This window comes from Rissa tridactyla, chromosome 9 (assembly GCF_028500815.1).
Source record: "Rissa tridactyla isolate bRisTri1 chromosome 9, bRisTri1.patW.cur.20221130, whole genome shotgun sequence".
NCBI classification, from domain to species: domain Eukaryota; kingdom Metazoa; phylum Chordata; class Aves; order Charadriiformes; family Laridae; genus Rissa; species Rissa tridactyla.
Genome location: NC_071474.1, coordinates 43701836 through 43719198, shown reverse-complemented (window position 1 = coordinate 43719198; position 17363 = coordinate 43701836). Strand labels below are relative to the sequence as shown.

Sequence of the window (17363 nt, the reverse complement as noted above, 5' to 3'; positions counted from 1 at the left end):
CCACGGGCACCGGGAGCCGTTGGAAGGTGACCTGCTCGTCGGAGCAGGGATGTGCCTGGGCAGGTTTGGCTCCTGGTGGCTGTGCAGCTTGGCTGCCTCCCCAGGCTGGGTGACAACCTGTCTGGCATCCGTAGTGGGCTGACTTTGGCTGGAGGCCTGGTGCCCACCAAGTCGCTCTATCACTCCCCTGCTCACCGTGATGCAGGGAGGAGAAAATAAGATGGAAAAAAAACCCTTGTGGGTCAAGATAAAGGCAGTTTAATAAAGTAAAAGCAAAGGTCGTGCACAGAAGTAAAGGAAAACAAAAGATTTATTCTCTACTTCCCATCAGCAGGTGATGTCCAGCCACTTCCCGGGAAGTAGGGCTTCAATACGCGTAGCGATTGCCCCAGAAGATATATGTCAAGATAATGAATGCCCCCTGGGCTCCTCCTCCTTTCTCTTAGCTTTAATTGCTGAGCAGATGTCATTCGGTATGGAATATCCCTTTGGTCAGTTTGGGTCAGCTGTCCTGGCTCTTTCCCCTCCCAAGATCTTGCCCACCCCCAGCCTACTGGCTTTTGGGAGTGAGGACGGGAATGTTGGAGAGACAGCACTGTGCACCATGCAGCAGTAGCCAAAGCACTGGCGTGTTATCAACACCTTTCTGTCTACCAAAACAAAGCCCAGCACCATGAGGGCTGCTAGGGGCAAAATTAACTCCATCTCAGACAAACCCAGTACCATCTCCACCCCTTATTCCATACCCTTTGCATAATGCTCAGGTTCCACATAATTAAATACATATATATCTTCTAACCATCCCATTGTATTTAATTCTCATTACTGAAATCCTTTCTTACCAACACCTACAGCTTATACTACATACTTAAACCATCTTTAAACCCAACATACAGATGTATACATTCTCATTAACTACTCTCCCCTGTCCTTTAACAGATATATATTATTCTCCCGTTCCATGGGCTTCCTCCACTCCTCCAAATGTCCATAAGAACAGCCTATGACTTGGGCCCCATCTGTCAGGATGGGTGCTCAGGCCAGGAGAAGCAGTAGGCTCAATTGTTGGGCACCAACACTAGCTTGGCTTGGGTCATCGTTGCACTCGTCTGGTTCCTTGCAAAACTCAGTCTTTGTCAGTTCAGGTCGTTCCTGCTACATCACTTCCTAGAGCATACAACTCATATCACAGATTATTTTTCCCCCAAGGTTAAATCTCTTTGAGGCACACACCGGGTGTGTCCCCATCCTTCTGCATTACCCACCAAGAAAACCCAGCTCTCTACCTCTTCATTGTTCTGATGTTTTTCAGTGGCACAGATTTTGGACATGTGAGCATCTACATGATGTACCTTTAGAGAGATGTTTTCTACCCAGGCAGCGATGTCCTGCCACAGTGCAGCAGCCCAGATGAATTTGGCCCTGCCCTGCCTATTGGTCTTCTTCCACTACTGTAGCCACCTCCACAGAGCATTAGCCACCATCCAGGAGTCAGTATAGAGATAGAGTACTGGCCACTTTTCTCCCTCAGCAATCTCTAGCGCTAGTTGGATGGCTTTCACTTCTACAAACTGACTTGACTCACCTTCTCCCTCAATGGCTTCAATGACTTGTCGTGTGGGACTCTCCACAGCAGTTTTCCACTTCCGATGGTTTCCTACAACAGGACAGAATCCATCCATAAACAAAGCATGACACCTTTGATTTTGTCATAGCTCATTATATGGTAGTGCCTCTTGGGCTTGAGCCACCTCCTCAGGCAATGCTGCAAAATCTCTGCCTTTTGGCCAGTCCATGATATCTTTCAGGGTTCTTGGGTGGTTGGGTTTCCCCAGTCGAGCTTGTTGCATGATCAATGCAATGTTACTCCATGTAGCGTTGGTTGCATGATGTGTAGGGGGGATGTTTCCTTTGAACATCCTGTGTAGCACGGGTAATCGCGGTGCCAAGAGGAGATATACTTCTGTACCAACAACTTCTGAAGCAGTTCGAACCCCATCATACGCTGCTAGAATTTCTTTTTCAGTTGGGGTGCAGTATCCTTGATACCCGTGACCTTGGGTTTCTCCTGATGTTTTCTGCCAGAGGCTCCAGGTGACACCATGCTCCCCAGCCACAGTGTAGAGTACATTTTGCATATTTGGTTCTGTCTGGTCAGGCCCAAGACCTACCGCACAGTCTTCTGACAGTAGTGAACTGTGTCTCGGTAGGGATGGGCCAGGTCCCAGTACGGTGCTGGAAGCTGCTGGTTTCCACTGGGACAGGCAAGGCACCCTTCTATCAGGTGGCACGTCAGTTTGCCAGGGTTAATTGGCTGTTCAGGTATGAAGTCCCAGGTGATGGGAGGTGATAACCACTCTAGGGACCTGCCCAAATCCTTCCACTCACCCCATCGCCCAGGGACAAGCTGCCTCAGGGCACATTTCACTATTGCCTCACCCAAAAGTTGTCTTCTCTTACATGAGGAAGACACCAGATTCCTCAAACCCCGTAATATGCCAGGAGTGTTAATTAGTAGTATTAAACAACTCACATAAGGGTAAGAAAGGACGTCAGGACAACAATAAAACCAACCACATCAGTTCTGGGTAGGAAGAGGGACATGTATTCCCTCATCCTCTCCACAAGGTAGCTCCTCCAGCGCAGCAAGGCCACCAATGCCAGGGCAAGCATGGAGCCATTATTTGTGCTAATGTCTTCCCAAGCTCAGCAAAATAAGCAGTGCAGCCAAGAAACTCCATGGCCCGCACAGAACCTCACTATTTACTAACTACTAGAGCTATAGCACGATTAATACAAAATTGCCCTTGTCTCATGCCCCACGTTGGGTGCCAAAAAGGTCTGTGGTGGGTTGACCCTGGCTGCAGGTCAGGTGCCCACCAAGCCGCTCTATCACTCCCCTGCTCAGCATGATGTGGGAGGGGAGAAAATAAGATGGAAAAAAACCCCTTGTGGGTCAAGATAAAGGCAGTTTAATAAAGTAAAAGCAAAGGTCGTGCACAGAAGTAAAGGAAAACAAAAGATTTATTCTCTACTTCCCATCAGCAGGTGATGTCCAGCCACTTCCCGGGAAGTAGGGCTTCAATACGCGTAGCGATTGCCCCAGAAGATATATGTCAAGATAATGAATGCCCCCTGGGCTCCTCCTCCTTTCTCTTAGCTTTAATTGCTGAGCAGATGTCATTCGGTATGGAATATCCCTTTGGTCAGTTTGGGTCAGCTGTCCTGGCTCTGTCCCCTCCCAAGATCTTGCCCACCCCCAGCCTACTGGTGCGGGGAGATGTTGGGGAGACAGCTCTGATGCTGTGGAGCACTGCTCAGCAGTAGCCAAAGCACTGGCGTGTTCTGTCTACCAAAACAAAGCCCAGCACCATGAGGGCTGCTAGGGGCAAAATTAACTCCATCTCAGCCAAACCCAATGCAGCATCTTGGAGAAAAATATCTTTTATGAGTGAAAGGAAACCTCCGAGGAGACTAACCATGGCATGATGGGTTGCAAACAGCATCACAGCCACTGCCCCATGGCTCTGCCACCCTGGTGCGGTGACACAGCCTGGTGGCACAACCCGGCATGTCTTGCTTGGCCACGCAGCAGGGAGAGGAGTCTGGACCCTCTCCTGAGGAGGTCTGGCAGGGACAAGGGGAGAACTAACTAGGAGGCGAACTGCAGAAGTGGGGGTCCCTGCTGAGCCCCCGGGAGAGAGGAGCGGGAGGGAGGCAGTGGGGAGCTGCTGGGAGGGCTGGTGCTTCCCATGGTGCCTGGGAACCCGAGCCCTGGGCTCAAGGGCGAAGGAGGAACGGGCTTATCTCGGCATGACCTCACGCTTGCGGGGAGCCTGCGGAGAGCCGGCATCGGCCCAGCGCTGCAGGCAGGACAGAAGCTTGCCTGACAGCCCTGGGCACTGCCACCAGTTGCTGCTGGAGATGGGGACACTGCCCAGGAGCCATGTGCTGGGCAAGGAGTGTCAGGGCAGCGGGGACAGCACCAGGGCAGGGACTCTGCAGGGCGCTGGGCTCCTGGACCACGAGAGGTTTTACTCCCCTGGGCTCCCCTGCATCCCTACGGAGAGGCTGCAACACACATGCCCACTGCCTGGCTCTCACTCCTGGCTCTGGGTGTTACGGCAACACGGGGAAGCCGGTGCCAAGGTAAGGAGCCCTGATACAGCCTCATCCCTGCTGCCAGCCCGTGGCCACGTGAAGCGCTGTCAGCTCGTGCCCCGATGAACTCATCACACGTCCTGCGCTGCAGCTGGGGCTTGGGCGTCTTCCTTTGTTCCACCCCAGTGCCCAGCCAGCTGGGCACTCTGCAGCTGCTTCTCCAAGGCCTGTATAGAATCATAGAATGGTTTGGGCTGGAAGGGACCTTAAAGATCATCTTGTTCCAGCCCCCTGCCCTGGGCAGGGACACCTCCCACTAGACCAGGCTGCTCAAAGCCCCATCCAGCCTGGTCTTGGACACCTCCAGGGATGGGCCATCCCCAACTTCTCTGTACCCGGCGGCACCTCCAGCCTGTGGTATCTGCTCTGAAACATCCCCCAGCACTTGTCCCCCTCTGAACAGCCCTGCCACCCCCAGCCTTGGCCACCCCCATTTCCCTCAAACCCATGGCTCTGAGCTGCCAGGCACCCTGCCACCCATTTCTCCCCCCAGGACCAACATAGCCGGGGCAAAGCTGAGGAAGGGGCCCCCCCAACCTGCCTCTCTACCCCACACAGCTCAAGCTGCCCAAAGAAGTGCCCTGTGCGGTTTTTGTGAGCTGGGCTGAGGCCTTGCAAACTCGACACTCGCCAGCCACCACACAGGCAACAGTAGCTCAGGGGGTGTAGCAGCATCCCCGAAGAGAGTCATCCACAGCGGCAAGATCACATAGCCGGTGACATGCTGGAGATGGAGTGGCTGCCGACACTGCAGGGGAATTGGGACTGGGAGCTGCTTCCTCACCGTCTCCTCCCCGCCGTGGCGCTGGGGTGCCGGAGGTGCTGTCGGAGCCTTCCCTGTGAAAGCTGCGGCCCCATGAGGTCCCTCCTGGCTGAGCTGGGAGTGGTGTGGGAGAGGCGGCGGGGAGAGGAACATGCCCGGGCTGCCGAGCCGCCTCTCCGAGACACAACACTGCAAGCGGGGGCTTGTCCCAGCTCCGCCACAGCCCCGGGGCTGGCAGCGGCCGAGCTGCGTGCCACCGCCACGGCCTCACCTCCTCGCCCATCCCCACCTCATCCCCGCGGCCCTTTTGGCCCTTTATCAGTGACATATTGGGTGACAGGGTGGCAGAGCAGGTAGCACCGTGGGAGGAAACACCAGCCATAATTTTACCCTGCTGTAGGTGTGCAGGTGGTCGGGGCTTTGGGAGGCAGCATGAAGCGTCTGTTGCAACACGCTTATCTGCTGCCAATGGCTCCTGCGCTGGTTCCTGGAAAGCCACGGAGGCGGCTGGCAGGCGCCTGGCAGGGGGGAGCTTGGTCCCTGCTGCAGCGGGCTCTGCTCGGGGACTCACGGCAAAGGCACATGGTGGCAGAGCTGGCTTTGTGGCGGCAGGGATGGAGGAGGGGGACATGGCATCTCGGCTGCCTCTTGGCAAGGAAAATGCCTGAGCAGAGGGTTGAAGGGAAGCTGCTCCTGCCCCTGCTTTGGAGATGCCTCTGCCCTGCCCGCAGGTGATTTTGGGTGATGCGGCAAAGGGCCGTATTCCCGTGCTGACCCCTGGCTCGTAGCCTGCACCGCACCCTCCGTGCCCAGCTCGTGCCCTGCACCGCACTCTCCGCACCCAGCCGGGCCCCGGTTCCCCGTGGGCAGCGGGACATTCCCCCACAGACTCATCCAGGCAGGTTTGGAGCTGTGACACCACACGGTGCCACCAGCACCGGCGGTGGGACACCCAGGCTTGGGGACAGCAGTGTCCCTAGGGAGAGGACACCGACCTCTGCCTTGCCCGAACAAAGCGAGGTGACATCGCTTCATGGGTGACACCCACCACGGAAAGGCTTTGGGTTTGGTTTTCCTCCCCTCGAGGTTTCCTCACATCACGCAGTCGATGATAGCGGTCTGGGGCACCCCTGGCACCTCTGCTGCCACCACTGCCATGGGTTTGAGCCCCCACCTCATCTCCCCCCAGCTCCCCAGGGTGCTGTACCCCAGCTGCTGCCTGAGGAGAGGAATAAATCATGGAGTGGGGGCTACCCACTGGGAGCAGGGGAACAAAATGGCTTTTCATGCCATAATCCTTTGTAATAAAGCACCAGGGGGAAGAAAGACGATAAACAATGTCTCCTGTGTGAGCCAGCTGCTTCCTAAAATAAAGTGCTCCTCTCCACCATCAGCTGCCCCGGCTCGGGCACAAGTGCGGGCGCTGCCGCAGGACACCGGAGCCGTGTCCCCTGCGGGACCACATGCTCCTGCAGCTCCCGGCACGGCCCCGCGGGAATCTGCAGAATGCAACTCGGGGCAGGGAGGGGGGACGGGGACACCAGAAACAAGCAATTAATTCTGGCCGCTCTGGGAAGGGGGCTGTGAGCCAGCGAAGGGCTGGGCACCCCCAGGCGCCAGCAGCACGCGTGCCGCTGGGCGAAGGCATGCGGCGAAGCTGCTCCCACCTGCGCCCCTGCGCCAGCAGCCACCCGAGAGAACGCGGGAAGCTCAGTGCAGGAACTCCCCGGTTTTATTCGCAGCTGGGTGCTGGCGGGTCCTCGCCGGGGCTCTGGAGGAGAGGGCAGGGAGCTCTGAGCGCTCCTGGTTCATCGTGAGTAGGGCTGAGCCCTCGCTGGCAGGGGATGAGTAAGTTCCTGCTGGTAAACCTGGCCTCCCGGGCATTATTTGGGAAGCAGCAGTAACTTCTCTACTGCTGGGGAAGGCGTTGGTGTGCGCCGAGGGTGGCAGCCCGGCTCTGCTGGCCACCGCACAGCCCGCGGGCGAATGTGGCTGTGCGGGCGTCCAGAGGCGCCCGGCTCGCTGTGACGGTGCCTTTGCACCCACTGGTCAGGGAGAGCGGTTTTCCTGCCCCACGGCCACAGGGGGTGTCCGGCACAGCGCTGCTCCCCGCCACACGATGGGGACAGTATGTCTGTTAATCCTCCCCCTGTGTCACTGGGCGTCCCCAGGGGACGGTCTGACCTACAGCAGCACACCGCACACACTCTCCCACCCCGTGGTGGCCTCCCATCAGCTCCATTCCCAGAGGACCGTGGTCACCAGCTCGCACAACACTTTCGTTTCCCTGTTACTGCTCGGTCTCTTCTGCTTTCCCCTGTTACAGCCAAAAATGTAACTATCCCCGTGCACGCACGCACGCGTCCTCCCCAACAACTCCTAGCAGAGGTTTTCCCCGGCAGATCGTGCTTGCTGCCCCCTCGCCTCCCCTCTCCGCCACCGCCACCGTGGGGTTTGGGCTCTGCGCTTGGCAGTGTGTCCACCCAGGCAGGGGAGACCTGGCAGGGAAAGGCTGACCCGAGTGACACTGAGGTGGTGACATGTTTTTCCCCGGGGGATGTGGGGAGCGGCGGTGGGGGAGGACACACACGTTGGGGAGCTGCATCATTTGTCCAGCTGCGCAGCCTGGCTTTGCCTTATCCTGTTTGCTCTGGTGACAAACTCGCACCTTCCAGGGGGGTTTTTGCTGGGACTGACTGCGGTGCGGGCTGGGGCTGGCCATTTCCCACCGTCCAAACGCGGGGGTTGCCCCAGGCCCTTGTCACCACCACTTCTTGGCTTTCACCACTTTCTGCCGCAGCTCCAGGGGCTGCCAGCTGGAGAGCGGCCGAGGGAAAACCCCGGCTGCCGGCGTGCAAAAGCCTCCCTTTGCAGTGGGCCATCCCCGCTGGAAGCCAGCACAGTGCCATGGGATGAGTGGAGGGTGCACAGCCTGGCAGGGTGGGTGCGCAGCTGGGAGCAGGGGGACACCGGGGTGCCCGGAGCAGGGCTGTGCACCGGCTGGCTCCGGCATCTCCTGCAAGAGATGGGATTATGATCCTCCACACATGCGTATACAGGGCCAAATCCTCTCTTGGCTGAGTCAGAGGGGTTGGGAGCAGCGGCAGGGGCAGATGCCCATCCCAGTCACAAGCCCTGATCTGAATTCACCCCGTTCTGCTGATCATTAGGTATTTGCCCAAATTCCTCCTGCCGGTGACTCAGCCTCCTCCTCCCTCCTCCGCAATGCCGGCCACGGCTCACCACCCAATCCAGCCACGGGAAGAAACCGCCCCAGGAGCAGCAGGAGGAGAGGCATGGATATTGCTGGGAGGAGCTGACATATATAACTTCCCTGGTGCCCAGTGAGGGAAGGCGGCATCAAGCCCTGCCAGGAAGGCCCAGCTCCTGGGATGGCACCCTCCATGCATGGGTGGCTGCTGGGGCATCCCACGCTGCCAAAGCCACCACTTTTCTAGGGGACATCAGCCTGGCAGGCATCCTGGCCTCCCACGCCACTGGCAGTCGTGTGCCCATGCGTGTCGGGGTGAAAAGGGGAAGGTCCAGCACAGGCAGGGAGGGAGAGTGTTGGTATAAAAGGCTTTTCTGTAATGGTTCTCCCCTTGCTGGCTAATCCTCTGCTGGCAACAGGGACATTTTGGGCACTGGGTTGCAAAGCAGCTTTCTCTTTATCCTCAGACCTGACAATACAGGGTTTGGGCAATGCGTCTGATACTTCCCTGTGCACCATTCCGGCAGGGATATGGGTCGGAAAAGCGCCTGGGCTGCCCTTGTTTTGGCTGGACGCAGGCGCATCAGCCATACGACCCACCAGGATGGATTTGCCAGGGCTGGGGAGCTGCCCCCAGCTCCAAATGGTGTCCCCGGGGCCAGGCTGGGGCTGCCAGCCCCTGGAGCGGCTGCCTCGGGGCACAGACCCAGCTGTGCCAGCACTTAACCCCACGTCTAAACCTGCATCGCGGCGTCCCTGGGGTGGCCACAGTGAAAAAACAACCCAAACCCAGGGGCGTCTGCACCCCGTCCTCACCCTGTGGCTCCCCGGGATGCAGCAAGGTGGTTCCATGGGCTGGTTCCACAGGTTGGGGGCGAACGCTGGAGCATCACCAGCCCCTGGCACCAGCCACCCTGTCATTTGGGGAACCGGTTGGCCCCATAGGAAGGGGGTGCACGGTCGGCAGGCTCCCGAGGGGCCTGGCACCCCGGGGCAAAGTCTCTGCTGCCGCCTGTGCAGCACAGGGCGAGGGGGAGGATTTTGTGAGCACGGCGGTGGCAGGGACGGGACACTCCTGCCGTGACCTTGCGGAGGTCGGAGTGACTCAGGGAGAGATAAGCCGACCGGTGGTTTTCCATGCCCGCAGAGTGGCCCTTTGCAGCATGACTAAGAGGGGGAGGTACCGGGGTGGTGTCGGGAGCAGCCAGGGTGCCACCGAGACCTCCCTGTCCCCAAAAGCCCCACTGGGGAGAAGAGATCAGCTCTGCCAGTTTGTATTTCCATCCCAAAAGCTTCAGTTGATGCTCTGGTTGACGGGGAAAGGGCTGAGGCTGGCTTTACCTCTGGGTTTGACCCGACTCCCAGCCTGGGCGCATCAAGTGGCCAAGGGATTGCAAAGCCTCTCTGCAGGAGGGGGAAATGCTGAAGCAGCGAGAAGGTGCTTGACCTTTAGTGGTCTGCAAGCCCTGCCTGCCGCTCCCGAGCCCAGCGCTTGCTGACCTGACCTTTTCTACCTTCTGCTTTCGCAGAAGGGTCCGAAGGGGCCCCCTCCTCCCTCCCCAGCACAGGGCTGAGCCTGTCCCTGCCCACCGAGAGAAACCACCCCTGGAGGAGGGACAAGCCCTGCCGGGGCGATAAGCGGCTGCTGACACCATGGCAGCCCACCCCGGCAGTTGGCACTGGGAGAAGGATTCCCACATCCAGGATAGGGTACTGACCTGGGGACATCAGAGTGCTGAGGGACCACAGCCACCCTGGCATGTGCTGAGTTGCCCAGTGCTCAGCCCCGTGTAGCAGCAGCCCCAGCACCACTCCCCACCACCCTCACCCCGCGGAAAGCCCCGCACGCTGCCCTGACAGCACACAAATACCAACCTCTTACCTTCAGCTCTTTCGATTCTGCTTTTTAAGAGGTGAAGGCAGTTGCAGCCCCACAAGCAGCGTTATTTGCAGCCCTTGGCAGGCAGCGTGGGTGGAGGTACGAGGCAGATAGGCACTGTGTCCAGACAGGCACAACAGCCCCATGTTTGTCTCCAGCTGACCAGGCTCGCCAGGGACACTGGCCAAAACTGTTAGTTGGCAAGTCTGCCTCCACCTCCTCCGCAAACAGCCCGTTCGGTGACCCTGCAGGCCAGGTGGAGGTGAGGAAATCCTGGCAGCACCCAGGAAGCCTCAGCATAGACCTGGAGGCAATGTCAGACCCCAGCTCCCCCTTGCCCATGCTGTACTGGAGGACACAGGGATCTCCACCCCTGCAAAGCACAGCTGGGAATCAGCCTAGAGGGTATCCAAGGGGTCTACTGCATTAATCCATCCTTACATGGCTGCAAAAACCTCCTTCGACAAAGGGTGGGGGTGGACCTTGGCTCAAGGTGAAGAAAAAGGCTGTGCCAGGCAGCGATGGAAGAGTTCTGCTCCAAGAACCAGGTGGACAGAGCCAGCCTGGCTGCAGCGCCAGCAGGATCCAAGCCAGCATCTGCGTTGCCAGCACAGGCACCCCCAGCCATGCAGGTGAGGAGCCAGCCCAGCTCCACAAACATTTCAGGCAGGGGACACAAACCACTTTGAAGCAGGAGGCTCAGCAGGAAGGCCCAGGTTAGCCTCTGCTTCAAGATGCACCAAGAAGCCGCTATGGTGGCAGGGATTGCTGGTGGAACACAGTGGCCTCAGCCAGCTGAGACCCCAGCACCACACCGGCCACAGTCCCAGCTCCGGTCTCCCCTAGACCACCAGGAACTGAGCCCTAGACACACACCAAGCTGGACTCACCCTGCAGGGAACCATCCCATATCACCCTTTGAGCAACACCAAACCATCATTGCTGCTTCGGTCCCAGGCAGAGACCTTCCCACCCCCACCAGGGCAAGCCAGGCCACAACCTGAACCTTTGCCAAAGAAGAAGCCATAAGCCATAGGTAGGTCATTACATTTTTTATTTTATAATAAACTTCTCATTTTTCCCCCAAGGAAGACAAAAAAACTGTGAGGCTACAGGACACCGTCAGTGAAGAAGTATGCAAGACAGACCCAGGCCACAGGCCAGGTCAGAAAGGTTCCCCACTCCCCCAGGCTGAAGGGGTCCATCCCCAGGAGCCTCCATAGCCCTTGCTCATCTCCCCACTGCACTGGAGCGAGATCAGCGCTGTCAACGGGAGTTGACTGAGTGGCAGAGACAGGGTTGGGTCAGGCTGTTGATGGACTTTAATGGGGGCCACCCTTTGTTACCCCCACCCGCCAAAGCTGCCAGCAAGGTGGGACAGTGGGTTAGGTGATGCAGCTGTTTTCTATACACGTACATGATGTAAATTTAAAAAAAACACATGATTTCATTCAAAGCACAAAAAAAAAAAATAAATCAAGTGGTAGCTCTTCCTGCCAGGCCATCTCGCTCTAGGAAGACTTCACACATTCCTTCTCCTGCTCAATAGCTGCAAGAGAAGTGAGGTCCATTAGTCTCTGGTGCTCTTTTTTTTCGTGGGAACACCCACTGGAGAAGGCTGCAGAGCAATCCCCAAGTGGGGTAGACAAACACTTCAAATCTGAGGGTGATGTGACACATGCAGGGGTGACAGCAGGTTGGGCACCTGCCTTCAGCTCTCCTGGGGGAAGCCATGCCCTGAGGCAACAGCTCGGAGCCACGTCCCTCCGCAGGCGATCCTGCCCATGCCCCAGGGGGGCCGTACCCCAGCCTCTCACCTGTCGGTTTGGGGGTCCCGAGGGACCCAATTTCACTGGGTCCGAGCCCAACTGCCCCAAAGCACCTCGACAGAGAGGGCACCCACTGCCCCAGACGTGGCCCACGCGTGTTCCGGCCCCCCCCGCCCAAAGCCAAACCCCGGGGCTGCACTCACTCTCCTTGGAGGGCAGCGTGTTCTTCTCCTCCGTGTTGGTTTTCTTCAGCTTCTTCTTGTCGAATTTCTCCACCTCCGAGAGGTCTGGCTTGTCGCACATTTTGCCTGCGAGACCCCCCGCCCCCGAGGTCAGCCGAGGTCCCCGGGGATGGGGACCGCCAGACAAAGGCGGCCCGCCCCGGTCCCCCCCGCCACCGCCCCCGCCAACTCCCGGCCCCGCCGCGGACAATAGCGCAGGGCGGGGCGCGCCGCCGCCCCGGGCACCGCGCCGCTCCCCGCCGCCTCCGGGCGGCCCCGCACCGGTTGGGCGACCACATGGGGACCCTCCCTCGCCCCGTCCAGGTGCCCGCAATCCACCCGGGGGCGACCCCCCCGCCCTCACCAGCCCACGCAGCCGGGACACCCAGCCCAGGGGCGCCTCTGGAGAGTCCCCCCCGCATCCACCGGCGGGGGTACCCCCGCGGCGGAACGGCCGGTACCGCACCTGGTGCTCTCCCGCTCCGTCCCGCCCCGCTCCGCTGCGCTCCCAGGTGAGGCTGGAGCGCCTGGCGTGGGGCGGCGCCTTATATATCCCGGCCGCCGCCCAGCCCGAGCGCCCATTGGCTCCCGCCGCCCCGCTGAGCCTGCTGGGAAATGTAGTCCTCCCCCCGGCTGCCGGCGCCGCGCGGCCGCCCGGGAGAACTACCGCTCCCGAGGTGCCCCGCGGCGGGAGGGGGGAGAGGGGCGGGGCGGTGCGGGGGGCGCGCTCGGGGGGCGCGGGGTGTCGCGGGGCGGTGTGTGAGCGACAGTGTCACCCGTGGCGGGGGGGCGGGGGGGGAACCGACACGGACACCCACCCCCGGCCCCGCTCCCCGCACCCGGGTGCCGGCGGTGAGGGTGGTCCCCACGGCAGCGGGTGACCCCAGGGCCACCGTCCTGGGCCCCAAACCCTCCCCAGAAGCAGGTGGCCCGCAGCCAGGGGTACACTCGCCACTGGCCACCACCCTCCACCCCAACACCCACCCTGCTGCAGAGGAATCAGTTTAAAAAACCGAGCCTTTGGGATCAAAATAGCACTGTATTTTCACAGCTGTGGAAGACGCTTTGCTGCTTTGCTTGACCCATGGCCATGATGGCCACAATGGTTCCAGCCATGGCCTGTTCTGGGGACATTGGGTCACCAAAGCAGCTGGGTGGGCAAGGAGCAGCCCACGCTCGCAGGCCAAGGCTCTGGCTTGGCTGTAGCAAGGCAATAGGGTGCAGAAAGCCTGGGGGGCAGTCAGCACAGACCAGGTGGTCTGGGATGCATGTGGGAAAAAAAAATACCTTCTGGGGTGAAAAAGCTGGTGTAAGTTTATTTGTTCTCAGCTGGGCTGGGGAGCAGGAAGGATAGTGGTGGTCTGGGGGCTACCTGCACGCTGGCCACCAGGATGGGTAGTGGTTGGAGGGCCAGGATGCCTGGGAGGTCTTGCAGTAGGGTCCCATAGGTGCTGAAGAGAATGAGGAGGGGGGGAATAAAAAGCACCCTGACCCCCATGGAGGGCTTGCCAGAACCCTTCCGCTCTGATGCCGGTGTCACAGCGAGCAGGGACCTGCTGTAGAGCGTCAGGGGTAGCAGCTGCGACGCAGCAACTCTCGCACCCGCCTCCTCCTCCTCCCGGCCTGCCAGCCTTGGGTTTCTCTCCAGGCTTACTGGAGATTTTGCAGAGAAAATCCCCAGCGAGCCTGAGGAAACATTTGCTTTGTGTTTTTCAGCTAGAAGACTGCCGACTTGGGAGGGGGGGCTCGGTGTTCTCCAGCGACAGCAGGTCTTGGCCGGAGGTGGCCCTTTGCAGCAAGCCCTGAGGAGCCAGGCACCTTCCCGCTCCAGCCAGCAACGAAATAAAGAAATGCCAATGGTTGGTGTAGGCAGAAAAGGCAAAAGCCAAAGTCTAAGGCCAGGTCTTAAGATGTAGTTGCTGCTCTAAGAGTGCTCTGGATGGTAAACAGCCTCCAGTCCCCGTCCCCCAGGGGGAGAAGCAGCAGCCGCAGGAGGAACCCCAGGCCAGGCTGCTCCCAGAGCAGCTTAGCTTTGGTGCTGTGGCCCCCTCGACCCCCCAGGGCCAGGTTTGGAGGGTGCCACGTAGCCAGCAGCAGCAAACCCAGGCAGGGCTGCGTTCAGGAGCATCCTTCAAACCCACCCTGCAGAGGCGGCATCACAAAGCCCACTGCGAGCTGAGAAAGGGCTCATTTTTCCTGCACAGCCAAAAGGAGACAAAAAAACCCACCCAGTTTCAAAATTAAAGCAGGAAATCCTTTTTTTTGCCTTTATGCAAATAGTCAGACAAGTGCTTTACCATGTGTTTACTCTCCAGCTGTACCCGCCTTCCCCCCAGCTTCCCTCTCTTTCCCTCCCTGTTCTCCACACGCTTCTCCTTTGCGGATGCTGCACAGTCTGCTGGGCGTTTTGTCCCCAGCCAGTGGCGAGAGGACCCGATCCCTGTCCTCCCCGCGCACAGCCCCTCGCCAGCATCGGCTGCACCCACCCCAGCCAAGGCGCAGCCCCTGCGGTGCATCTCCTCGTTGCTGCAGCGCGTTGCAAACCCCAGGGTCTTTGTCTGGGGACAAAGCCACCACGGTGGCCATGCAGGCAGGGACCTTCCCCCTTCCCCGAGCCAGCCACAGCCACGCAGGCACCCCCATGCTCCTATAAACCACGGCCAGAGCAGCTTCAAAGCCTCTGTGTTTCCAGCAGGGAAGGTGTGGGGCTGCTGCTGCTGGGGAGGGTTTAAAACCCATCTTGCACAAAGAACGAAAAAAGGAGCTTATACCCCAGAAAGAGCTCCCCCCCCGCCCTGAAAAATTTGCAAAGCCTCCCCTAACTGCACAGCCTGCTTCCTTCTCATGCATTTTGGTATTTCTGCTTTCAATAATTTATAACAAAAGAACGGAGACATCAACAGACAGGGGGAAAAGCAAAACCAGCCCTGACCTGAAATAGAAAAGAACGACTGCCAGCCATTTTAGATGAGTTTTAAATCTCCCACAGAACAAGGCTGTCAGGGCTCAGATACAGCCTTGCTGATGGCCATTTCCAGGAACGCTTTATTCTCTCCTACAGGAAGGGGGATGCAGGTTTTCTCTATCTGATCGCAGAGGTTTTTTTTTTTCAGCCTCCTGCCTGCAGGGACAGGCAGGGCACCACCGACCCAAGCCCCCTTCAGCCACCACTGCCCAGCTGGGAGCCAGTCCCTCTACTCCCCAGGGCCACAGTTTACTTTTTCCTGCTCATTTTTAACCCCAGCCTCCTGTCCTACCAGCGGAGCAGGAGCAGAGAGCCCCAGGAAGGCAGCCAGCACACTCAGGCTGTTGCGTCTTATACCAGGGCTCATTCATCCCCTGGATTTTGCTGCTCCTTGCAGTTTAGAAAAGGGCTTTTCTGTTAACCCTTACTACTTTCCCACTGACCAGGGGCAGCAAAGGCAAGCTGCTGCTTTCTGCAGATCACAGGAACACCAACTCTAGGAGATGAGAAATCATCCGTACGCGGAGAAACAGCAGGAGAGCAATTTGGGATGTGTCTCGTCTTGCTTCAAACAGCGGACAAGTCCCACTGCCTGCAAGGCACAAATGGCAAGCCCAGCTTTTACGGTAGCTTGAGGCATCCCCACCCTGAGCGTTAGCTTCAGCTACCCAGGCAGGTCACTGGGCTAAGATGCAGAACTTCTGATTGATGGGTTCCCTTCTTACAGCAGACAGCCACTGGCATCAGTTCCCAGCACCTGCACACCTGCAGCCACGCTCCGGCTCTGCCTGTGGCACAGCGAGCTGCCATAGCTCTGTCCTGCTCTTCCAGCTCTCCAACTCAAAAAAGCACAGCAAATTACTTGGGATTTAATTCTGGGGGAGTAATGACTTGCTTCCTATGGTATTTCTTCAGCAGTTGTGAAGAAAGCCTGAGGAGACACCACGGAGTTCACCCCCAGAGCACCCTGCGTGCTCAGTGCTCACTCCAGCAGCTCCCCAGGACGGGCTGGAGAATCGCCTCCACTGCAGCAGGTAGCTCAAGATCGCACCAGCGCTTCACAGCATGGCTGATGCTGCTGGAGCTGAACTTGCCTGGGCTAAGGATGAGCAGCCCTGCATCGCTCCCAAACTTGGAGGAACTCGGCTCTCTGCCATTCACACCTCGGGGGCTGGTTTCCTCCCAGCCCACACCCTTCCCATGGCTGCCTGGTACATCCACAACTGTCCTGAGCAGGGAGAAGAATGCTTTAATTCTACTATATGCATGGGATACAGGCAGCCATACTTGCTCTGATAGTGTAACTGTCACTTCTGGTCAGTATTCACAACCTGCCTACAAACAGGTTTAGCAATTAGAAAATAATTTTTTTTTAATTCAGGGAAGAAACGGAAGGTTTCCAGAGCAGAAGAGCTTGACCTCCTTGGGACTGTTCTCATACCCTGTGTATCACCCATCCTTTTAAGAGCTCCAGTGCTGTCATACAGCATTTTAAGTCTGCGCCCTCCCTCACTCCAACCCCTAGGTTTTATAGAAGTAACTAAGAAAGCAGTATATACAAACCAATAGCAATGGTCACCCTGGTACAAATTTTTGGCTGTAAAGCTGAGGTTCTGTTTCTTCTCTAAGGAAGGTGAAGTCTGCTACATCACCCTGACAAAACCCACATCGGCCCCACCCTGCTATTTAAAGAAAAAAAATAAATATACAAGTTCACTTACTGACCAGTATTGAAATATGTTTTAACAGCTGAATGACGGTAGCGATCCTCAGGAAAAGTCTATCTGAGGCCACGGTCATGTTTCCTGAAGCAATGTTGAAACCAGGCCTGGAAGCCTATTGTAAGGCCAAAGACCTTTCTCTAGACCTGCCATCTCACCCTTCTGACTTCATTTATACTTTCCGAGTCTACAACACAGGATGAGAAAGGATCATGGTTTAGTTAGAACAAATGCTTCCCAGGACATAATCCTGCTGCCTGTGACCATTAGCTTTGTGCAAGATACTCAGCAACTCTTTATTTGTAACTTGCTAATCTATTCAGGTTTTCCCCTACCTGAACACGATGTGAACAGATCTGCCGAGATACATAATTAAACAGTACAAGAGAATCTGCGCTACCACCCCTAACAATTAAGTCTAGGAAATCGGATACAGACAAACGCCACTACCCACGAAGAGAAGTACCTTGGTCCCAAGCTTTTTCTTTCGTGCACTGTGAGCACAGCCAAGCTGAACCTCACGCTCAGCCCCACCGCAAGAGGGTTAAACCAGACGACCTTCCAAGGTCCCTTCCAGATAACATTGCTCCATGATCTACCTTGCAAGCGACCCAACTTAGAAGATGCACATCACACCTTTGTAAGGTTTTTTAGAAGAATTTATAGGCAGAAG

The 17363-nt window shown here is 57.7% G+C and overlaps 1 protein-coding gene across 2 annotated transcripts in view; it reads right to left on the bottom strand.

Annotated features, from left to right (window-relative positions):
* Positions 1–11051: 11051 nt before the first annotated feature.
* LOC128914844 (thymosin beta-15A homolog) overlaps positions 11052–17363 on the bottom strand; it is a 195681-nt gene continuing 189369 nt past the window's right edge. The window contains exons 1-3 of one of the 2 annotated variants that reach the window (XM_054214487.1): positions 12471–12560; positions 11987–12091; positions 11052–11563 (exon numbers count right to left, since the gene is read on the bottom strand). In XM_054214487.1, the coding sequence (XP_054070462.1) occupies positions 11526–11563; positions 11987–12086 (138 nt within the window). In that variant the 5' untranslated portion in view covers positions 12087–12091; positions 12471–12560 and the 3' untranslated portion in view covers positions 11052–11525. Of the gene's footprint in view, positions 11564–11986; positions 12095–12470; positions 12561–17363 lie in introns of those variants that run through there. The other variant, XM_054214488.1, reaches the window with a different exon arrangement.